The sequence below is a fragment of the Pelobates fuscus genome, chromosome 8, assembly GCF_036172605.1.
Source record: "Pelobates fuscus isolate aPelFus1 chromosome 8, aPelFus1.pri, whole genome shotgun sequence".
NCBI classification, from domain to species: Eukaryota; Metazoa; Chordata; class Amphibia; order Anura; family Pelobatidae; genus Pelobates; species Pelobates fuscus.
Window position 1 is genome coordinate 62,367,884 of NC_086324.1, and position 19,420 is coordinate 62,387,303.

The following is a 19,420-nucleotide window of genomic DNA, read 5'->3' on the forward strand; positions in this document are numbered from 1 at the left end:
ATTGTAATTTTAAGTGAATTATACAATAACAATGTTATAGCCTGTCTATAAGGAAAGTAATTTTGCTAAAAGGGAAGTGTCACTGCCCACAATATTTTTTATATTACGTAAACTTATGCCTGTATTTGACAAATATGGATTCGTGAGGTGTGAAAAATAAAATTAACAGTAGAAATCCACACCTTTTTATCCTGTAAATGGGCGCCCTCATCACAAGCACTGTCGTTTTGCTCGCAGCCATCGGCGTAGAAAAAGCATACGATAAATGAAAATAGTAAGGGTGTTTTACTAAAGTGAAAATTGTTAGAATTCAACGTGATTTTTAAACTTGAGGCCAAAGCAGTTAAACTGATAAAAAAAAATCCAACCAATTCCCAGGGTCATAATCCAATCACACCAAAACTAAAACTAACATCCTATTACTTTCTTCAGGAAAGTTAGTGAGAATCTAATAGATTTGTGCACGCATTCTTTTCCGCTGGTACATCCAAATTAAATTCCTTTTATGGTCTCACGAATCGATCCATCTGGTATCTACCAATGGAATCTTATTTAATGAATTATGCTCCACAAGTTAATCCTGGACAGATCGATTGATTCGGGCATGGAATAAAAGGAATTTGATTCATACGTACCAGTTTATGAGAATTTGTGCACAAGTCTAGATTCTCTGTAGTTAAAGGGACTCTCCAGGGAGGCAAGTTTACTCACCTGGTTCCAGCGCCGGGAGCCTCGTGAAGCCGCGCCCCCTATTTCGCGAGCAGGCGCGAGCAGGGAGCAATCAGACGCTTCCATTTGGGCAAAGCCGCGCATGCGCACATACATTCATGCCGCCCTCTGAAGTCCTGAGCGCAGTACCGCGCATGCGCGCGGTGTGCGCGGCCGCGAGCTGAGCTGAGTGACAGCTCAGCTCGCGGTCTTTGCCCGCCCCCCTCCGTCGCTGACAGGCTGGAGAGAGAAGGCGCGCACACAGTGCCTTCTCTCTCCTGAACACGTCAGACGTATTTTCAAACGTCTGACGTGTACAGGGCCTTTTTAGGGCCCTGCGTGATAGGAAGTCCCTCTAGTGGCCGTCTGAGTGACGGCCACTGGAGGTATTCCTATCAATCAATGTAAACACTGTATACAGTGTTTACATCAGATTGCCTGCAGGGAGCTATAGATCTCACCTGAACAACTACATTAAGCTGTAGTTGTTCAGGTGACTATAGTGTCCCTTTAATGATATTATTATGGTACACATATGCATTAACACTGAATTCTTTTCGACCCGCCAGCCCAGTGGTGTACTTTATTTTCGGAATAGCGTGAATCAATACTTATCTTGCTGTGGAATACAGTTATGATATAATGATATTACACACATGCATTCACACAGATTTCTTATAGACAAGCCCAGAGGTGTCATTTATTCTTTGAATACCATGAATCACATGAATCGATACTTCTCTTGTTGTGGTATAAAACCTCTAAATGCTTCAATCCCATAGAATGAATTGCAGGAGTACACTCTGCAGCCATTGATATTACTAGAAATTAGTGAGCAAGGATTTCTGGAATAGGGAAGATACGTTGTTTACCTTCATCTTAATTTTGCATTAGAATTGTCCCATTGCCTTTCCCATTGCCTTTCCCTTTGACATTACATTGTAAACTGCAATTCTAAACCCTTAAATTCTAATAATGCAATGTTCATCCTTACTAAGAGTCACTAATGATCAGTGGCGTACTAAGGGGGGGGCGGGGGGTGCGGTCCGCCCCGGGTGCCACCAGTTAGGGGGGTGCCACCAGGTAAGGGGTGCCTCCAGGGCTTGTGACTCTGTGAGCTGTGTGGCTGCACAGGGCGCCGGGAGTCACACAGCTCACACACGCAGGGGCTGGGAATTCAGCAGTACAGTGTACTGCACGGAGAAATGGGGGCGGAGCCAAACCGGATGCGGGGGCGGAGCTACAGCCAGCCTCCATTTGCTGCCTTTCACTGCAGCACACTGAGGGGAAGCAGGAAGGAGGCCCTGCTTCCCCAACTCCAACACACCAGGGACTCACTGACTGGACTCCTCCACCAGTAAGTGAGAGAGAGAGAGAGAGAGAGAGAGAGAGAGAGAGAGAGAGAGAGAGAGAGAGAGAGAGAGAGAGAGAGAGAGAGAGAGAGAGAGAGAGAGAGAGAGAGTGAGAGTGAGAGAGTGAGTGAGTGTGTGTGTGAATCCCTGCCTTTGACTGTCTGTGACTGTGTGTGTGAAACTGCTTGTGACTGTCTGTGAGTGTGAATCCCTGCCTTTGACTGTCTGTGACTCAGTGGCGTACTAAGGGGGGGGCGGGGGGTGCGGTCCGCCCCGGGTGCCACCAGTTAGGGGGGTGCCACCAGGTAAGGGGTGCCTCCAGGGCTTGTGACTCTGTGAGCTGTGTGGCTGCACAGGGCGCCGGGAGTCACACAGCTCACACACGCAGGGGCTGGGAATTCAGCAGTACAGTGTACTGCACGGAGAAATGGGGGCGGAGCCAAACCGGATGCGGGGGCGGAGCTACAGCCAGCCTCCATTTGCTGCCTTTCACTGCAGCACACTGAGGGGAAGCAGGAAGGAGGCCCTGCTTCCCCAACTCCAACACACCAGGGACTCACTGACTGGACTCCTCCACCAGTAAGTAAGAGAGAGAGAGAGAGAGAGAGAGTGAGAGTGAGAGAGAGAGAGAGAGAGTGAGTGAGTGTGTGTGTGTGTGAAACTGCTTGTGACTGTGTGTGTGAATCCCTGCCTTTGACTGTCTGTGACTGTGTGTGTGAAACTGCTTGTGACTGTCTGTGAGTGTGAATCCCTGCCTTTGACTGTCTGTGACTGTGTGTGAATGTCTGCCTGTGACTGTCTGTGACTGTGTGTGAATGTCTGCCTGTGACCAGTGGCAAATCTGATCCGTGCCCCCCCCCCACCCTGACCCTCTCCCCCCTGACTGTGGGTCCTTCCCCCCCACACATACATACAGACACAAACACATTCACACACCCCCGACAGACACATACATACACACATGCAGACACATACATACAGAGACACAGACACACACATACATACACAGCCATACATACAGATACACACATACAGAGACAGACACACACATACACACATACATACACACATACAGAGATACACACATACAATCATACACACATACAAAGACACAGACACAAACATACATAAACACATACACACACACATACAGAGACAAAGACACAGACAAACATACACACAGAGACACACACATACATACAAACACAGAGTCACAGACATACATACGGATACACACACACAAAGAGACAGACCCACACAGACATACATACATACGGATACACACATACAGAGACACAGACACACATACATACACACATACAGAGACACAAAATGTTTCCTACCATGTGTGATTTCCCTGGGGTCCAGTGGTGGCTCAGCCTGATGGGAGTCAGAGTTCTCACTCTGACTTCCTCCTCCTTTCTGTTTCCTTCCGCGCGGGCTCTCAGTATGCTGGGAGGAGTGACGTGCGGTCACTTCCTCCCAGCGTGTGATGATCTCATCACAGGGGGTCCGGTCGCGCTCTTAAAGCGCTCAGCGCAGACCGGGCCCCCTTACAATCCATGTCCATCAGGTGGCCCCTTAACATGCGGCCCCGGCGGTTTGCTGCCGGGGCCGCAAAGCATGGCAGCTGCTAACCGGTCGCGGGGGGCCGCAGGGCGGCCGGGCCCGGTTGCAGCTGCGACCCCTGCGACCGCGGTACGTACGCCACTGCCTGTGACTATCTGTGACTGTGTGTGTGAATGTCTGCCTGTGACTATCTGTGACTGTGTGTGAATCCCTGCCTTTGACTGTCTGTGACTGTGTGTGAATGTCTGCCTGTGACTGTCTGTGACTGTGTGTGAATGTCTGCCTGTGTCTGTGAATGTGTGTGAATGTCTGCCTGCGACTGTGTCTGTGAATGTCTGCCTGTGACTATCTGTGACTGTGTGTGTGCATGTCTGCCTGTGACTATCTGTGACTGTGTGTGTGAATGTCTGCCTGTGACTATCTGTGACTGTGTGTGTGAATGTCTGCCTGTGGCTATCTGTGACTGTGTGTGAATGTCTGCCTGTGGCTATCTGTGACTGTGTGTGAATGTCTGCCTGTGTCTGTGAATGTGTGTGAATGTCTGCCTGCGACTGTGTCTGTGAATGTCTGCCTGTGACTATCTGTGACTGTGTGTGTGCATGTCTGCCTGTGACTATCTGTGACTGTGTGTGTGAATGTCTGCCTGTGACTATCTGTGACTGTGTGTGTGAATGTCTGCCTGTGGCTATCTGTGACTGTGTGTGAATGTCTGCCTGTGGCTATCTGTGACTGTGTGTGAATGTCTGCCTGTGGCTATCTGTGACTGTGTGTGAATGTCTGCCTGTGGCTGTCTACCTGTGACTACGTCTGTGACTGTCTGCCTGTGCCTGTGTGTGTGAATGTCTGCCTGTGACTGTGCATGAGACTGACTTTTGGTGACTGTGTGTGTGACTGTCTGCCTGTGCCTGTATGTATGAATGTCTGCCTGTGATTGTCTACCTGGGACTGTCTGCATGTCACTGAGTGTGTGTGACTGTGTGCTGCCTGTAACTATGTTACAGTCTGCCTGTAATTGTGTGTGTGTGTGAGACTGTGTGTGTGTGTGACTGTCTGCCTGTAGCTGTGTGTGTGTGACTGTCTGCCTGTAGCTGTGTGTGTGTGTGACTGTCGGTCTGTAACTGTGTGTGTTACTGTCTGCCTGCAGCTGTGCGTTTGACAGTGTGCAAGTGACTATGTGTTTGGTACGGTGTGCATGTGGCTGTATTTGACAGTATATGCGTATAACTGTGTACATCTGACTGTATCTGACTGTCTTCGCCCTGCAGTGAGTCGGCACATAACATCATCCAAGCATCGGCGTCATATTACAGGATGTGCAAGGGACGTGTGCATGAAGAGCACAGAGATCCCAGCAGCAACCACTGACTACCAGGGACTGAGGATCCACTCTAGCCCTCCCAGAGCAAGGTAGGGAGGCTGGGTGGACCTCTTAATTATTAAATGTGTGCATGTATGTGTTGTTTGCGTGTGTATATCTAATTATGTGTGTTTGTAATTGTATGTGTGTGGGTCTGTGATTGTGTATGTATGTGTTTATGTGTGTGGTTGTGTGTGTATCTCTGTAGTTAAGTGTGCGTGTGTGTGTGTGTATATATATATATATATATATATATATATATATATATATACACACACACAACACACTTAACTACAGAGATACACACACAACCACACACATAAACACAGACATATACAATCACAGACCCACACACATACAATTACAAACACACATAATTAGATATACACACGCAAACGTCACATACATACACACGTGTATATATATACATACACACACACAATCACAGATATACACACAGACATACACCTATTGTGTTATTGTGTGTGTATATAAATGTGTATGTGTTTGGTACATAGCTCCCTTATTTGGTGTCCTTAAATATTGCAATCCCACATAAGGATAACAAATAAGGGCGTTATCTACTAAACAACTGAAATTAGGAATTTTTTTTTTTTTTTAATTCATCTTTTAGCTGTTTAGTTGATAATTCTCTAAATTGGTGTCCTTATGGTAGATTTCCATATTTAAAGATACCAAATTAGGGTTCTGTTTAGCAGATGGCTCCCTTATCCTTATTTGGTGTCCCTAAATATGGCAATCCCACATAAGGATAGCAAATAAGGGAGTTATCTGATAAACAAAGATCGACGTTAAGGAAGTCAGCTAGCCCACGAACAAGAAATCTGGGTGGCTAATGTGAATTATATGCAAATTTGTTGACTGATGCCAACGTGCACTGCATGCTGCCAATGGCAGCACATTACCCCATCCCTTAGTGAAAAGTTTTAGTGCCCCCCCCCCAGTTTGGATTGTGGTATCTTACCCCCTATATATTGTTCCTATGTGTCTATGTATCTGCATGTGTGTCAGTGTGTATTTAGGTGTGTGTATGTGTATATGTGCATACATCTCAGAATCTCGCCAACACTACACACAAATACAACCCTGCATTTCAACGTCACCATTATATATAACCACACCACTGCCTTCAAAAACCACACTACATAAAAATGCATGCCTGCATTCAAACGCCAACACCACATACAGACACACATCCTACATTCACTCAAACATACTCCATACAAAAACATGCTTACATTTAAAAGCATAAACACTGCTTAATACTAAATACATAAAAAAAATAAAAAATTGTGGTTGCTTTTTACATTTTAAAGTTGGGGGGTGGGGGGTGCCAAAAATAGGACCCGCCCCGGGTGCCAAATGCTCTAGGTACGCCCCTGCTAATGATGCTTGGTGATTAATGTCTCCTGTTTCTACATTATAGACACCAAATTCTGAGAATCAAATAGTCTCCTGCATAGTTGATTTAATGAGAGGGGTCCTTGCCCAGATAGCTAATATGAGCTCTGCAAAAACCTCTGGTTTCTAAACATTTTGATATTATTAGTATAGTATATACCGTATTTTTCGCTCCATAAGACGCACTTTTTTTCCCCTCAAAAGTGAGGGGAAATGTCTGTGCGTCTTATGGAGCGAATATGAAGCTTTACTTACCTGTCTTGCAGCGTTGGCCGGCAGCACAGGGCGCACCGCGGTAGTGGAACTTGAATTTCATGTTCCGGTTTCCGGCGGGACTGAAAGGAAGTGCGCACAAGCTGAGTGCGCACTTCCTTTCAGTCCCGCCGGAAACCGGAACATGAAATTCAAGTTCCACTACCGCGGTGCGCCCTGTGCTGCCGGCCAACGCTGCAAGACAGGTAAGTAATTATAGGACAAGGGGAGGGGGACAGTATGGGAGGGGGATAAAGTCTATGGGGAGGGAGGGGGATAAAGTCTATGGGGAGGGAGGGGGATAAAGTCTATGGGGAGGGAGGGGGATAAAGTCTATGGGGAGGGAGGGGGATAAAGTCTATGGGGAGGGAGGGGGATAAAGTCTATGGGGAGGGAGGGGGATAAAGTCTATGGGGAGGGAGGGGGATAAAGTCTATGGGGAGGGAGGGGGATAAAGTCTATGGGGAGGGAGGGGGATGAAGTCTATGGGGAGGGGGGGATGAAGTCTATGGGGAGGGGGGGATGAAGTCTATGGGGAGGGGGGGGTGGAAGTCTGTGGGGAGGGAGGGTGGAAGTCTGTGGGGAGGGGGGGGTGGAAGTCTGTGGGGAGGGGGGGGTGGAAGTCTGTGGGGAGGGGGGGTGGAAGTCTGTGGGGAGGGGGGGGTGGAAGTCTGTGGGGAGGGGGGGGTGGAAGTCTGTGGGGAGGGGGGGTGGAAGTCTGTGGGGAGGGGGGGGTGGAAGTCTGTGGGGAGGGGGGGTGGAAGTCTGTGGGGAGGGGGGGGTGGAAGTCTGTGGGGAGGGGGGGGTGGAAGTCTGTGGGGAGGGGGGGGTGGAAGACTGTGGGGGGGGGGTGGAAGTCTGTGGGGAGGGGGGGAGATGAAGTCTGTGGGGAGGGGGGGAGATGAAGTCTGTGGGGAGGGGGGGAGATGAAGTCTGTGGGGAGGGGGGGAGATGAAGTCTGTGGGGAGGGGGGGAGATGAAGTCTGTGGGGAGGGGGGGAGATGAAGTCTGTGGGGAGGGGGGGAGATGAAGTCTGTGGGGAGGGGGGGAGATGAAGTCTGTGGGGAGGGGGGGAGATGAAGTCTGTGGGGAGGGGGGAGATGAAGTCTATGGGGAGGGGGGGAGATGAAGTCTATGGGGAGGGGGGGAGATGAAGTCTATGGGGAGGGGGGGAGATGAAGTCTATGGGGAGGGGGGGAGATGAAGTCTATGGGAGAGAGGAGAAGACTATGGAAGGGGGCGGGACACTATGGGACAGGGGAGAAAAAAAATATTCTGTACAAACTGTCCCATAGTAAGAAACACTATGGGACAGTTTGTTCAGAATATTTTTTTTCTGGGTTTCTTCCTCTAAAAACTAGGTGCGTCTTATGGTGAGGTGCGTCTTATGGAGCGAAAAATACGGTAAGTATCTTATTATAGTGTGCATGGTAGAATACCAATGCTATCTGCGCTGTATGACACATCATCCTGAGGTTGGCAATTATGTTGCCTTTAATGTTTTGGATTGAAGTAGACATGGTTGTTTGATTTAATGCTTTTCTAAATGATCTATTTGCAAGCCTCATTGTGGAAGTGTTTAGAGGTACATGTCATTACCTTGTATTAGATGTAATTAAACTTATAACAGTAGCATTTTTTATTTTGCAAATTTGATCCCTGCCATATTAATTGGGAATAACAAGCTAAATGAGGTGCAAATAGATTTGACAATCAATGCATGGATGGAACTTTAAAGTGACAAAGTGACATCTCATTCTTCACCATAAAGTCACACTGGGGAGCTGTATTGAAATGTAAGGACCTTGTCCGAATGCAACAGCCTGGGCCCAGATGCTAGACAGGGGTCCCACCCATTAAGATACCTTGTTAAAGGAACACTATAGGGTCAGGAACACAAACATGTATTCCTGACCCTATAGTGTTAAAAAACAACATCTAACCCCCTCTGGCTCCCTTCTTACCCCCCTAAATATAGTAAAATCTTACTTGTGTTCAAGTCTGCAGCTGCTGCCTCTACCCCTAGTCTGCCTGCTGTCTGCTGACCTCATCAGCAGTGATTCTTTGAGTTAATCACAATGCTTTCCCATAGGTTTGGCTGACACTGTCAAGGAGGCAGATCAGAGGCAGAGCCAGCACAAGTCAAACACAGCCCTGGACAATCAGCATCTCCTCCCAGAGATGCATTGAATCAATACATCTCTATGAGGAAAGTTCGGTGTCTGCATGCAGAAGGTGGAGACAATGAATGGCGGTACTGCACAGTGTGCAGCACTGCCCCAGGAAGCACCTCTAGCAGCCATCTGAGGAGTGGCCAGTGAAGTTATCACTAGGCAGTAATGTAAACACGGCATTTTCTCTGAAAGACAGTGTTTAGAGCAAAAAAGCCTTAAGGGAATGATTCTACTCATCAGAACAAATACAATAAGCTGTAGTTGTTCTGGTGACTACAGTGTTCCTTTTAAGCTTGCCTCATTCACTATCACTATAGTAAGAGTGAAATTGGGACACACTCTGTAACCTGCCTAGGGAACTCTGAGGTTTTAATCCTACTCTTCCTACAGTTATTTAACCCCTTAAGGACACAACTTCTGGAATAAAATGGGATCGTGACGGAATATTTCCGTCATGTGTCATTAAGGGGTTAAAAGAGTGACATATTTAAAATAGCCATTAATGTACATAAACTGACAACCTTTCGGGCTAATATTTTCCATAGTAACCGTAATTAAATAGGTTTTATTAACACAGCCTAATACAAATTTGCTTTTTTCACTGTATATGTCTACCACAAATCCCGCACTACAACCCCTAGTTCTTTCTGAATCACTATTGACCCACATTGTATCATAAACCATAAAGTGCAGACAGGAGTTATTTACAGTGATTAATTGTCAGGGTATGTGCTAAAAGAGCATTGGGGTTAACATATACCTCTGAAGTGTCCCTATGCAAGAGGGACAGTCCCTATTTTGGGTCCAAATCCTTCTGTCGCTCTTTTCTATCCTAATGTCCCTCTTTTCCAGGTTTCCATTTTGTTGGTGTGTGTAAGTGTGTAACAGAGTTCCAAAGCAGAAAAACACACATTAATGTATCTTTAAGCTACAATAAATGTTTTGAGAAATCAGTCTGTGTAAATAATATACATCGTTCTTGTTCTAAATTTATGTTTTAGATGCATAAATTGTTATTACTGAGTTACCTAACATTTCTCAGCCCAAACTTGCACCCCATAAATGAAGGTTTACCTCTTTGTCCATTTGAAATGTTGGGAGGCGTTGTTAGCATACTGATGATTACCAAGATTATGGTAAGATTGTTCTCAGTAAACAATAACTACATAATTCTAGGCTAAAAAGGATTCACAATTCAACAATGCATTTAAATAAATATAGGCCTATTCATTAAAGTGTGAATTGTTGTATATATTCAAAATACATTTTAGGCCAAAATTGTTTAATTGGAAAAAATTCCTAAGTCGGTTATGTTTTCATTTGAGCTATTTTTGTCTTATATGAAAATTTTACTTAGAAAATGGGAACAGATAAGGAAAGGAGACTACCTAAAGGGGCAGAGTCCTACCTTACTGAGATTACGTCATACGTGAAATCATACAAAGGTAATAGCAAAAAGATTAAATCATAATACTAAATTTTATTGAACAAGAACCTAAAATTAAAATGAATAAAATAGAAACAAAAAATGTGCATAAAGAAGAGCGGAGGAAATGTCTCTGAAATAAAGTAAGGAGGATATTAAAGCATCCCTACAAGGCACCCAAGGTAAGCTGTATATATAGATATGGGTGTGTATGCTATAGTCTGGGTAGGACGGAAGACCAATAACCCCAGGGTATCAATAACACATTATACTCAGCGAGAGTCGCATGGCCTATGAATTGCAGGTGAAGCATAGAATAGAGGTAACAAAGACAGATGAAAGCCTGTGAGGTTCAATTAGAGAAGCTCATTTGGTTAGAGAGTGGGAGTAAACGTTCATATAGTATGATGAGGTGGTCATCCCTCAGTAGTTAGTTTAATGAACTAAAAACACTCCCCCACACCTCAATTCACCATGCTAATCGTTCTAGAACCATAAGTAACACAACAGACTAGCCCTGATCCCCTTGATCACCTCACACTAACTGCTGCTTCGAGGCAGCTATAGATTCTACCTTGCTAGCCCTGCATGCCACCCTTGAAAAAAATGCAGCTGACCTGGAAATAGTAGTAGTAAACAGGGATTCTCCCCCTTAGAAAAGTAAATGTTAAAATAAGGGCATCGGCACAATCAATAACTTGTTTACTGAGAGTTACTGATTGTGTCGATGCACTTATTTTAACAAACTTGCAGACTCACTACTCAATCATGTGCCATTTAGGAAATAAATCAGTTTGTTTACACAGCCCTAGTCACACCTCCATGTGACTTACACGGCCTTCCTAAACACTTCCTGTAAAGTGAGATCTAATGTTTACACTTCCTTTATTACATATTTTGTATTTAGAATTTCTTATCTCTTACAATGTTAATAGCTTGCTAGAACTTAGAGGAGTCTCCGATATGTGATTAAAATCCAATTTACAGAGTAAAAGATTAAAACTTTATGAAATTGAGACCATATTTTTTATGCAGCCTGTGTGAGTCACAGCCAGGAAAAGTGTGGCTAGGGCTGCTTAAACAAAAACAAAAGTGACTTAACTCACAAATGGCAGAGAATTAAACAGTGAGACTACAGGGGCATGATTTATACACCATGACTGCTTCATCAAGCTAAAGTAATTTAGTGACTTAATTTGAAATTTGCTTTAAATTTACTCTGAAATCCCACTTCTCAATTTACTGAGTAACCCTGTTTGTGAATAATGTCGGATAGTATTTTCTCCAAAAAATGTAAACATGTTTTGAAGTTGAATTATTAATTTGAATTTGTATTGTTTTTGTTTGTTTTAGGATGCTGACATCTGCACTTGGGGTGAGTGTTTTATAGTTTATATTCTCTGAAAACTTTGTAAAAGCTTATGCACTAAAAGTGAATTATAGTGAATTGTAAACCAAACTCAGAAATCAAGGCACACTATTGGCTGATACAGAAATATGGTCCAACCCAGCCATGCATGTAGCTGCAATATACTGTTTAGAGAATAAACCCCTATATTGAACAACAGAAAATACTTAGTCTAGTATGTGAAGTATAGTTATTTTGAGGTTGAATACCAGGGGTTTTATAGTACTAAATCCCACTTTAACATTTAAGATAAATTAGCCAAGCTGTGACTATAACGTAGTTGGAGAATTTTCCCTAAATTTTGGAATCTGTGTTTCAATTCAATGTAAACATTTCCTGGCTGTGCGCCAGGAAGTCCGGTATGGAGCCTTACAGAGTTCAAAAGTCCCGGTAGGCTTTGTGATCACTCTGCTCCTATGCGTTTTGTGAGGGAGTTCTTACTTCTTCAGGGAGTGTGCTCCCTTGCGAAACGCGTTTTATCTACTAAACTGTTAAACCAGGTGCAGAGGACACTACGTAGTATAAAGGCAGTGAGATTTCCAATTTTACTTATTTAGTAGTTCAATTTTTATGTTCTTTAATTTATTTTATTTAGAAAAAAAATAGCCATACAGACTCTTTTGGATCTAAGTCTGTATCTTTGATACGTTTTTACTTATTGTTTTTAAATTTCAAATGCTTTCATATTCTTCTATTTAGCATTACTAAATGTATTGCCAATTGATTGTATAGTTTTTCCCTTTTGCCTCCCTTCCCTCATTTTGTGGAATCATATTTTTTAGGCCTTATTCAAAAACTATAGGAAAATCCTATTTAGGTTGATATAAATCATTTATTTTTCCAAACTGGCTATTTTATTGTCAATTCTCTGCAACTCCCAGTTTATTGAATAAGCCCCATGAGTAAAATTTGAAAGATAAAGAAAAGTGACATTGTATTTTTTGTATTTGTTTTGTATTCCAGTTTTGTAAAGACCTAATAGAAAAACACATTCCAACTGGAATTTTGGAGAATGGAAGAATTGTTTCAAAGGTAATATTTTTTAATCCTGTAAAAACACAAATCCAGATGACATAGGCCTCATTCAGCAGTAACAAGGCTAAATTTCCCCCCCTGCCTATCCCCCCAAAAAAACTACGTAGATGCCTTATAGCTTTACTGTATGTAAAAATTGTTTAATTGCCCCTACACAAATAGTCCATATGTGCCTTGTCTTTCAACTTCCTGTATCTGAGAGGTTACTAGATATGAATATGTTTGTGCTATTAAAGTTTTAGAATTGTGTACTTACATCTCGACAGTTGCTCTTAAGAGAAAACAGATGTATGAAAGAGTTGAAGTATGTTTTCTTGAAGCCGACCATAAGTCATTATTAAGTATTTCCATAGAAGAAAGACTGATGGTTCTCCAGTATATTCATTTATTGTCCTTAATGAATGAAGTAGTAACATTAGCAGAAAGGATGATTATACTTGAAGAAATTAAAGTTTGCCTACAGAAGAGTGAACAGATACTGAAAGAATAATAGATGTGCAGTTCTTTGCCTAAATAGGCGGTTTAACCATATTCTGTAGACATTTTTCACAAGGATGCACGACGAAAGCATTGTAAAGGCCGTACACAAAGATGCTGTGCGAAAGTGACATAATAACCATACATTTCTTAATGTGTAACAGAAAGCTTTATATGTAAGAGACAATATAGCATAGAATGTAGCATGACATGTTCTACCGCACAATGTAATTAATGTGAGTTAGATAGGATATTATTGTATAAACCTTTTGAGAGTCGCAGTTTTATGTTTTGTAAAAAAAATTATAAAAAAAATACTATAGATAAATGAATAACTAACATGCGGGGTCTTAAAAAAAAGGATTATTTCTACGAGCCAAAGAACAGAGAAAATAGCAAGAGAGTGATAAAGAAAGGGTGAATAGGAGGAGAGAGAGTTCTATACCTCTGTATGATTTAGTGGAGGTAGGAAGCGGAGCTCGGTGGACCCCAGGTTAGAAAAGAAAGCATTCTTTAATGGTTTCACTACTAACAATATGTGGGCCACAGTGCACTCCTGGCACCATAACCACTAAAGCACGCTTTAATAGTTATGGAGCTTGGAGTATTCGTTTAAATAAATTGTTCATAGACCTCACTTCTGTACTCTTACTCATGCGCAACCTTACAGCAGTCATGTCAGCTCCTGGAAGCTGAAGTTCCAGAAGCAGAAGAGGACTGTCAGGAAGACAATGGGGACAGGTTCAGGTTAGCTTGGCACCCACCCAGACACCTCCAGTGGTGATGTCACTATCAGAGGTCTTTGCAAATTATGCAAAGTGACCAAACAGATTTGCTTTAAATCATTGTTTTTGGAATAAGACATAAATTATGAATATACTGTTTTAAATCACAAACAGTTACGTGGGTTAACCATATTTGCTTTGTTAACTGGTATATCTTAAAGTGGACTAATATAGAGCTTATTTGGAACTAACTATAATTTTACTGTGTTTTTTAGAATCTCCGCAAGCTGTTTGACTTGGGTTATTTTACTTCTGCATTGAATTTCGCCAATCTGAAGAATGGTTTATATAATGTTAAAGTGTTCATTAAGTGCCTTGACATGCTGGAAAGAAAAAATCTCAGGTACTGATATCAAGGAGTTAGAGTTGTGTTTATAAGGTCGCCTTGCCCACTGGGAAACAGTGAATTCTAAATTTGCAATTAATGAGAGTTTATTAAAAAATACATAGTGTTAAATGGACACTCTATGGACTATGACCACTACAGTTTAACAATGAATAAAAGTGCTGGGCCTCTTACAGCGCCAGCACCTCTGTGTTGCTTGGCCATTGCCGAAGAATTAGCCAGAGCAGTGATGGATGGCATTGATTTGTAATCTCAACCTTACACCTACCTCAAGTCTGCGATTGGCCGGCTATTTTTCTCTGTAAAAGTTTGTGAATGTTACTTAACCAGAAGAGACCCAAAAATGCAATTTCTTAGTCCCCATTCCATGGAGCAATTGGATGGAATGTTAATAAATATAACAACAGATAAAGGGTGCTCCAAACCTATTGACTTCCATATTAAATAACCAATATGCGTGGCTATGTGCATTGAAATCTCTTGGAGAGACAATCTCACAAAAAGGGGAAGAGGGAAGAGAGTTAGTTAATAAACGTAACAATGGGTTGTATACATTTAGCACTTTACAATATACACTGAAATAAATTATGAACGCAACAGTTTTGTTTTTGCCCCATTTTTAATGAGTAGTGATGTCCCGAACGGTTCGCTGGCGAATAGTTCCTGGCGAACATAGCTTGTTCGCGTTCGCCACGGATGACGAACATATGCAATGTTCGGTCCGCCCCCTATTCATCATCATTGAGTAAACTTTTACCCTGTACCTCACAGTCAGCAGACACATTCCAGCCAATCAGCAGCAGACCCTCCCTCCCACACCCTCCCACCTCCTAGACAGCATACAATTTAGATTAATTTTGTTTGTATTATTTTTTTTTGTCTTTGTGTTTATTATACATTATCCCCCATAGCCAGTAACCTGTGTTTATTATACATTATCCTCCCCATAGCCAGTAACCTGTGTTTATTATACATTATCCTCCCATAGCCAGTAACCTGTGTTTATTATACATTATCCCCCCCATAGCCAGTAACCTGTGCTTATTATACATTATCTCCCCCATAGCCAGTAACCTGTGTTTATTATACATTATACCCCCACAACCAGTAACCTGTGTTTATTATACATTATCCCCCATAGCCAGTAACCTGTGTTTATTATACATTATCCTCCCATAGCCAGTAACCTGTGCTTATTATACATTATCCCTCCAATAGCCAGTAACCTGTGTTTATTATACATTATCCCTCCCATAGCCAGTAACCTGTGTTTATTATACATTATCCTCCCATAGCCAGTAACCTGTGCTTATTATACATTATCCCTCCAATAGCCAGTAACCTGTGTTTATTATACATTATCCCTCCCATAGCCAGTAACCTGTGTTTATTATACATTATCCCCCCATAGGCAGTAACCTGTGTTTATTATACATTATCCCCCATAGTCAATTATCGTTGGACCTAGGCAGCATGATGTCGTAGGCCGGCCCAGAGAGTGAGTGAGTGAATAATATAATATATATGTTCAGAAACATATTAGTAATATATGTAAATCGTGTTCTTGCAAAGAGGGTGAAAAGGTATTAAAGAAAAACACACTTATTGCATCAAATTTACAAAGCCAAACTTTTAAAAGCTTTCCTCATTTCTTTCTCGGGATGAGGAATATATCGGTTGTAGACTGAGGATTTCCATCTGCCCAATCTTTTAATAATATGCACTGGAGTGTCAGTGTTGGAGGAGACCGAAGCTGCCCCTATTCTAAATGAAAGACCCGAGACATAGATACAACTCAATCTTAGGAGTAGTGTTTTGATGTAGAAGATGAATTTAGCCGTAGTCTGAGGGATTCAGTGAGAGTAGTGGTGAAATGTGTGTGACATGACTGAGTGTGGGTAAGTAAGAGCCAAGTATTTTAACTGGGCACTAGTTCTAGGTGGGATAAAGTGGTATAGCGGATGGATGAGTAGTTTGGTTCGTTTTAGAGGTTTGTAGAGAAAGTATATAGTGATCAAGATATTTAGCGATATCCAATATTTTTAAGGTGGTCTCAAACAAACATAAAATGCTATATAAAATTTGTGGGAATATCGAATAGTCGTGTACAGTAAATCAGAGAGGGCTCAGAATATCGAACCATCGATCGGTAACCTGGATGAAGTAGGGGGTCTATCTGTTTTATTAAATAAGCGGTAATATGCTTTTAATGGGATAGGACGTTAGGAAAGGTGTGTGATTGGGATAAGTGGTTGTGGCTGTATTTACCTTATCCTGGGACCGACCTGGCTCCTAAGCTTCAGCCGCGCGTGGCTGGATCACTCCTGCCTCCACACGAGCCGCATGCGGCTTGATCTCCTGACTTAGCCGCGTGCACTGACCGCAGTGATCGGTCATGTGGCCTGCCTGGCCCTAGGAGCACGGCTCAAGTCACGAACTCGCTCTTAAAGGGGCAGTGGGAGCCAAAAGTTGATTCAGGCTCCCATTGGCCCACGTCATTCCAGCACCCCCACACACGAACGTTTTGGGGGCACAATAGCTTGCATTTAAAAAAACAAAAACTTTTTTGACTGTACTATAATAGCAGTTTCCTTCACACGTGTGCATTTCAGGGCCTGCCAGGGCACAGTGTCACACCAGTGCAACTCATATCTGGTGTAACAGTAGTGTACATTAAAAAAAAAAACTAGAAATTTGACTGTGAAATAATAGCAGTCAGTTTCGTTCACATGTGTGCGTTTCAGGGCCTGCCAAGGCACAGTGTCACACCAGTGCAACTCATATCTGGTGTAACAGTAGTGTACATTTTAAAAAAAAATACAGGGGGCTTGTTGTCACCTTTCGGGGACCCTTGGTGTTGTACGTGGCTGGGTGGAGGAAGAGACCTTCAATGACATCAGTGAGGACAAGGAACGGGACATGGCTAGCTTGGTATCCAACCTTGTGCAAATGGACTGTTTGCGGTGCGTTAAACGGGGAGTTTGGTCTGTCACTGTGAAGCGGGCGTAACCCTTACACTACCTGATCGATACAACATCATACCTGATGTTTTAAAGCACGTTCTTCCAAACAATTTAGGAATGCTAGGTGATTTATGCCCTTTATGGATTAAAACCAGACTCTGCATCAACTATGTAATTTTCCATTTGAGTTTTGCCATGGATCCCCCTCCGGCATGCCACAGTCCAGGTGTTAATCCCCTTGAAACAACTTTTCCATCACTATTGTGGCCAGAAAGAGTCCCTGTGGGTTTTAAAATTCGCCTGCCTATTGAAGTCTATGGAGGTTCGCCGGGTTAGCCCGTTCGCGAACATTTGCGGAAGTTCGCGTTCGCCATTCGCAAACGGAAAATTTTATGTTTGCAACATCACTATTAATGAGCTGAACTCAAAGATCTAAGACTTTTTCTATGTACACAAAAGGCCTATTTCTCTCAAATATTGTTCACAAATCTGTCTAAATATGTATTAGTAAGCACTTAGTTAGTTAGAGTGGCCCTTTATTGTGGCCAGCCTAAGGCACACCTTTGCAAACTTCAGGCTGTTTAATCAGCATCTTGATATGTCACACCTGTGAGGTGGATGGATTATCTCGGCAAAAGTGAAGTGTTCACTAACACAGATTAGACAGATTTGTGAACAATATTTGAGAGAAATAGTCCTTTTGTGTACATAGAAACAGTCTTAGACCTCTGAGTTCAGCTCATGAAAAATGGGGGCAAAAACAAAAGTGTTGCATTTATAATTCTGTTCAGTGTATGTAACTACAATTTAATTCACTTAATTCATGTTACTGCAGATACTCCCTCCAGACACCCTGTGTTACTGCAGATACTCCCTCCAGACACCCTGTGTTACTGCAGATACTCCCTCCAGACACCCTGTGTTACTGCAGATACTCCCTCCAGACACCCTGTGTTACTGCAGATACTCCCTCCAGACATCATGTGTTACTGCAGATACTCCCTCCAGACACTTTGTGTTACTGCAGATACTCCCTCCAGACACCCTGTGTTACTGCAGATACTCCCTCTAGACACCCTGTGTTACTGCAGATACTCCCTCCAAACACTCTGTGTTACTGCAGATACTCCCTCCAGACATCCTGTGTTACTGCAGATACTCCCTCCAGACACCCTGTGTTACTGCAGATACTCCCCCCAGACACTCTGTGTTACTGCAGATACTCCCTCTAGACACCCTGTGTTACTGCAGACACTCCCTCCAGACACCCTGTGTTACTGCAGATACTCCCTCCAGACATCCTGTGTTACTGCAGATACTCCCTCCAGACACTTTGTGTTACTGCAGATACTCCCTCCAGACACTCTGTGTTACTGCAGATACTCCCTCCAGACACACTATGTTACTGCAGATACTCCCTCCAGACACCCTGTGTTACTGCAGATACTCCCTCCAGACACCCTGTGTTACTGCAGATACTCCCTCCAGACATCCTGTGTTACTGCAGATACTCCCTCCAGACACTTTGTGTTACTGCAGATTCTCCCTCCAGACACTCTGTGTTACTGTAGATACTCCCTCCAGACACCCTCTGTTACTGCAGATACTCCCTCTAGACACCCTGTGTTACTGCAGATACTCCCTCTAGACACCCTGTGTTACTGCAGATACTCCCTCCAGACACCCTGTGTTACTGCAGATACTCCCTCCAGACACTCTGTGTTACTGCAGATACTCCCTCCAGACACCCTGTGTTACCACAGATACTCCCTCCAGACACTCTGTGTTACTGCAGATACTCCCTCCAGACACCCTGTGTTACTGCAGATACTCCCTCCAAACACCCTGTGTTACTGTAGATACTCCCTCAGACACTCTGTGTTACTGCAGATACTCCCTCCAGACATCCTGTGTTACTGTAGATACTCCCTCAGACACTCTGTGTTACTGCAGATACTCCCTCCAGACACCCTGTGTTACTGCAGATACTCCCTCCAGACACTCTGTGTTACTGCAGATACTCCCTCCAGACACCCTGTGTTACTGCAGATACTCCCTCCAAACACCCTGTGTTACTGTAGATACTCCCTCAGACACTCTGTGTTACTGCAGATACTCCCTCCAGACATCCTGTGTTACTGTAGAT

The 19,420-nt window shown here is 43.4% G+C and overlaps 1 protein-coding gene across 1 annotated transcript in view; it reads left to right on the forward strand.

The window, feature by feature from the left end:
- The first annotated feature begins 10,546 nt into the window (after window positions 1-10,546).
- The window catches only part of LOC134571244 (uncharacterized), a 155,330-nt gene continuing 146,456 nt past the window's right edge, over window positions 10,547-19,420 (forward strand). The window contains exons 1-4 of the mRNA XM_063429418.1: window positions 10,547-10,605; window positions 11,614-11,635; window positions 12,632-12,700; window positions 14,181-14,308. Coding sequence (XP_063285488.1) covers window positions 10,547-10,605; window positions 11,614-11,635; window positions 12,632-12,700; window positions 14,181-14,308 — 278 coding nt within the window. The remainder of the gene's footprint in view (window positions 10,606-11,613; window positions 11,636-12,631; window positions 12,701-14,180; window positions 14,309-19,420) is intronic.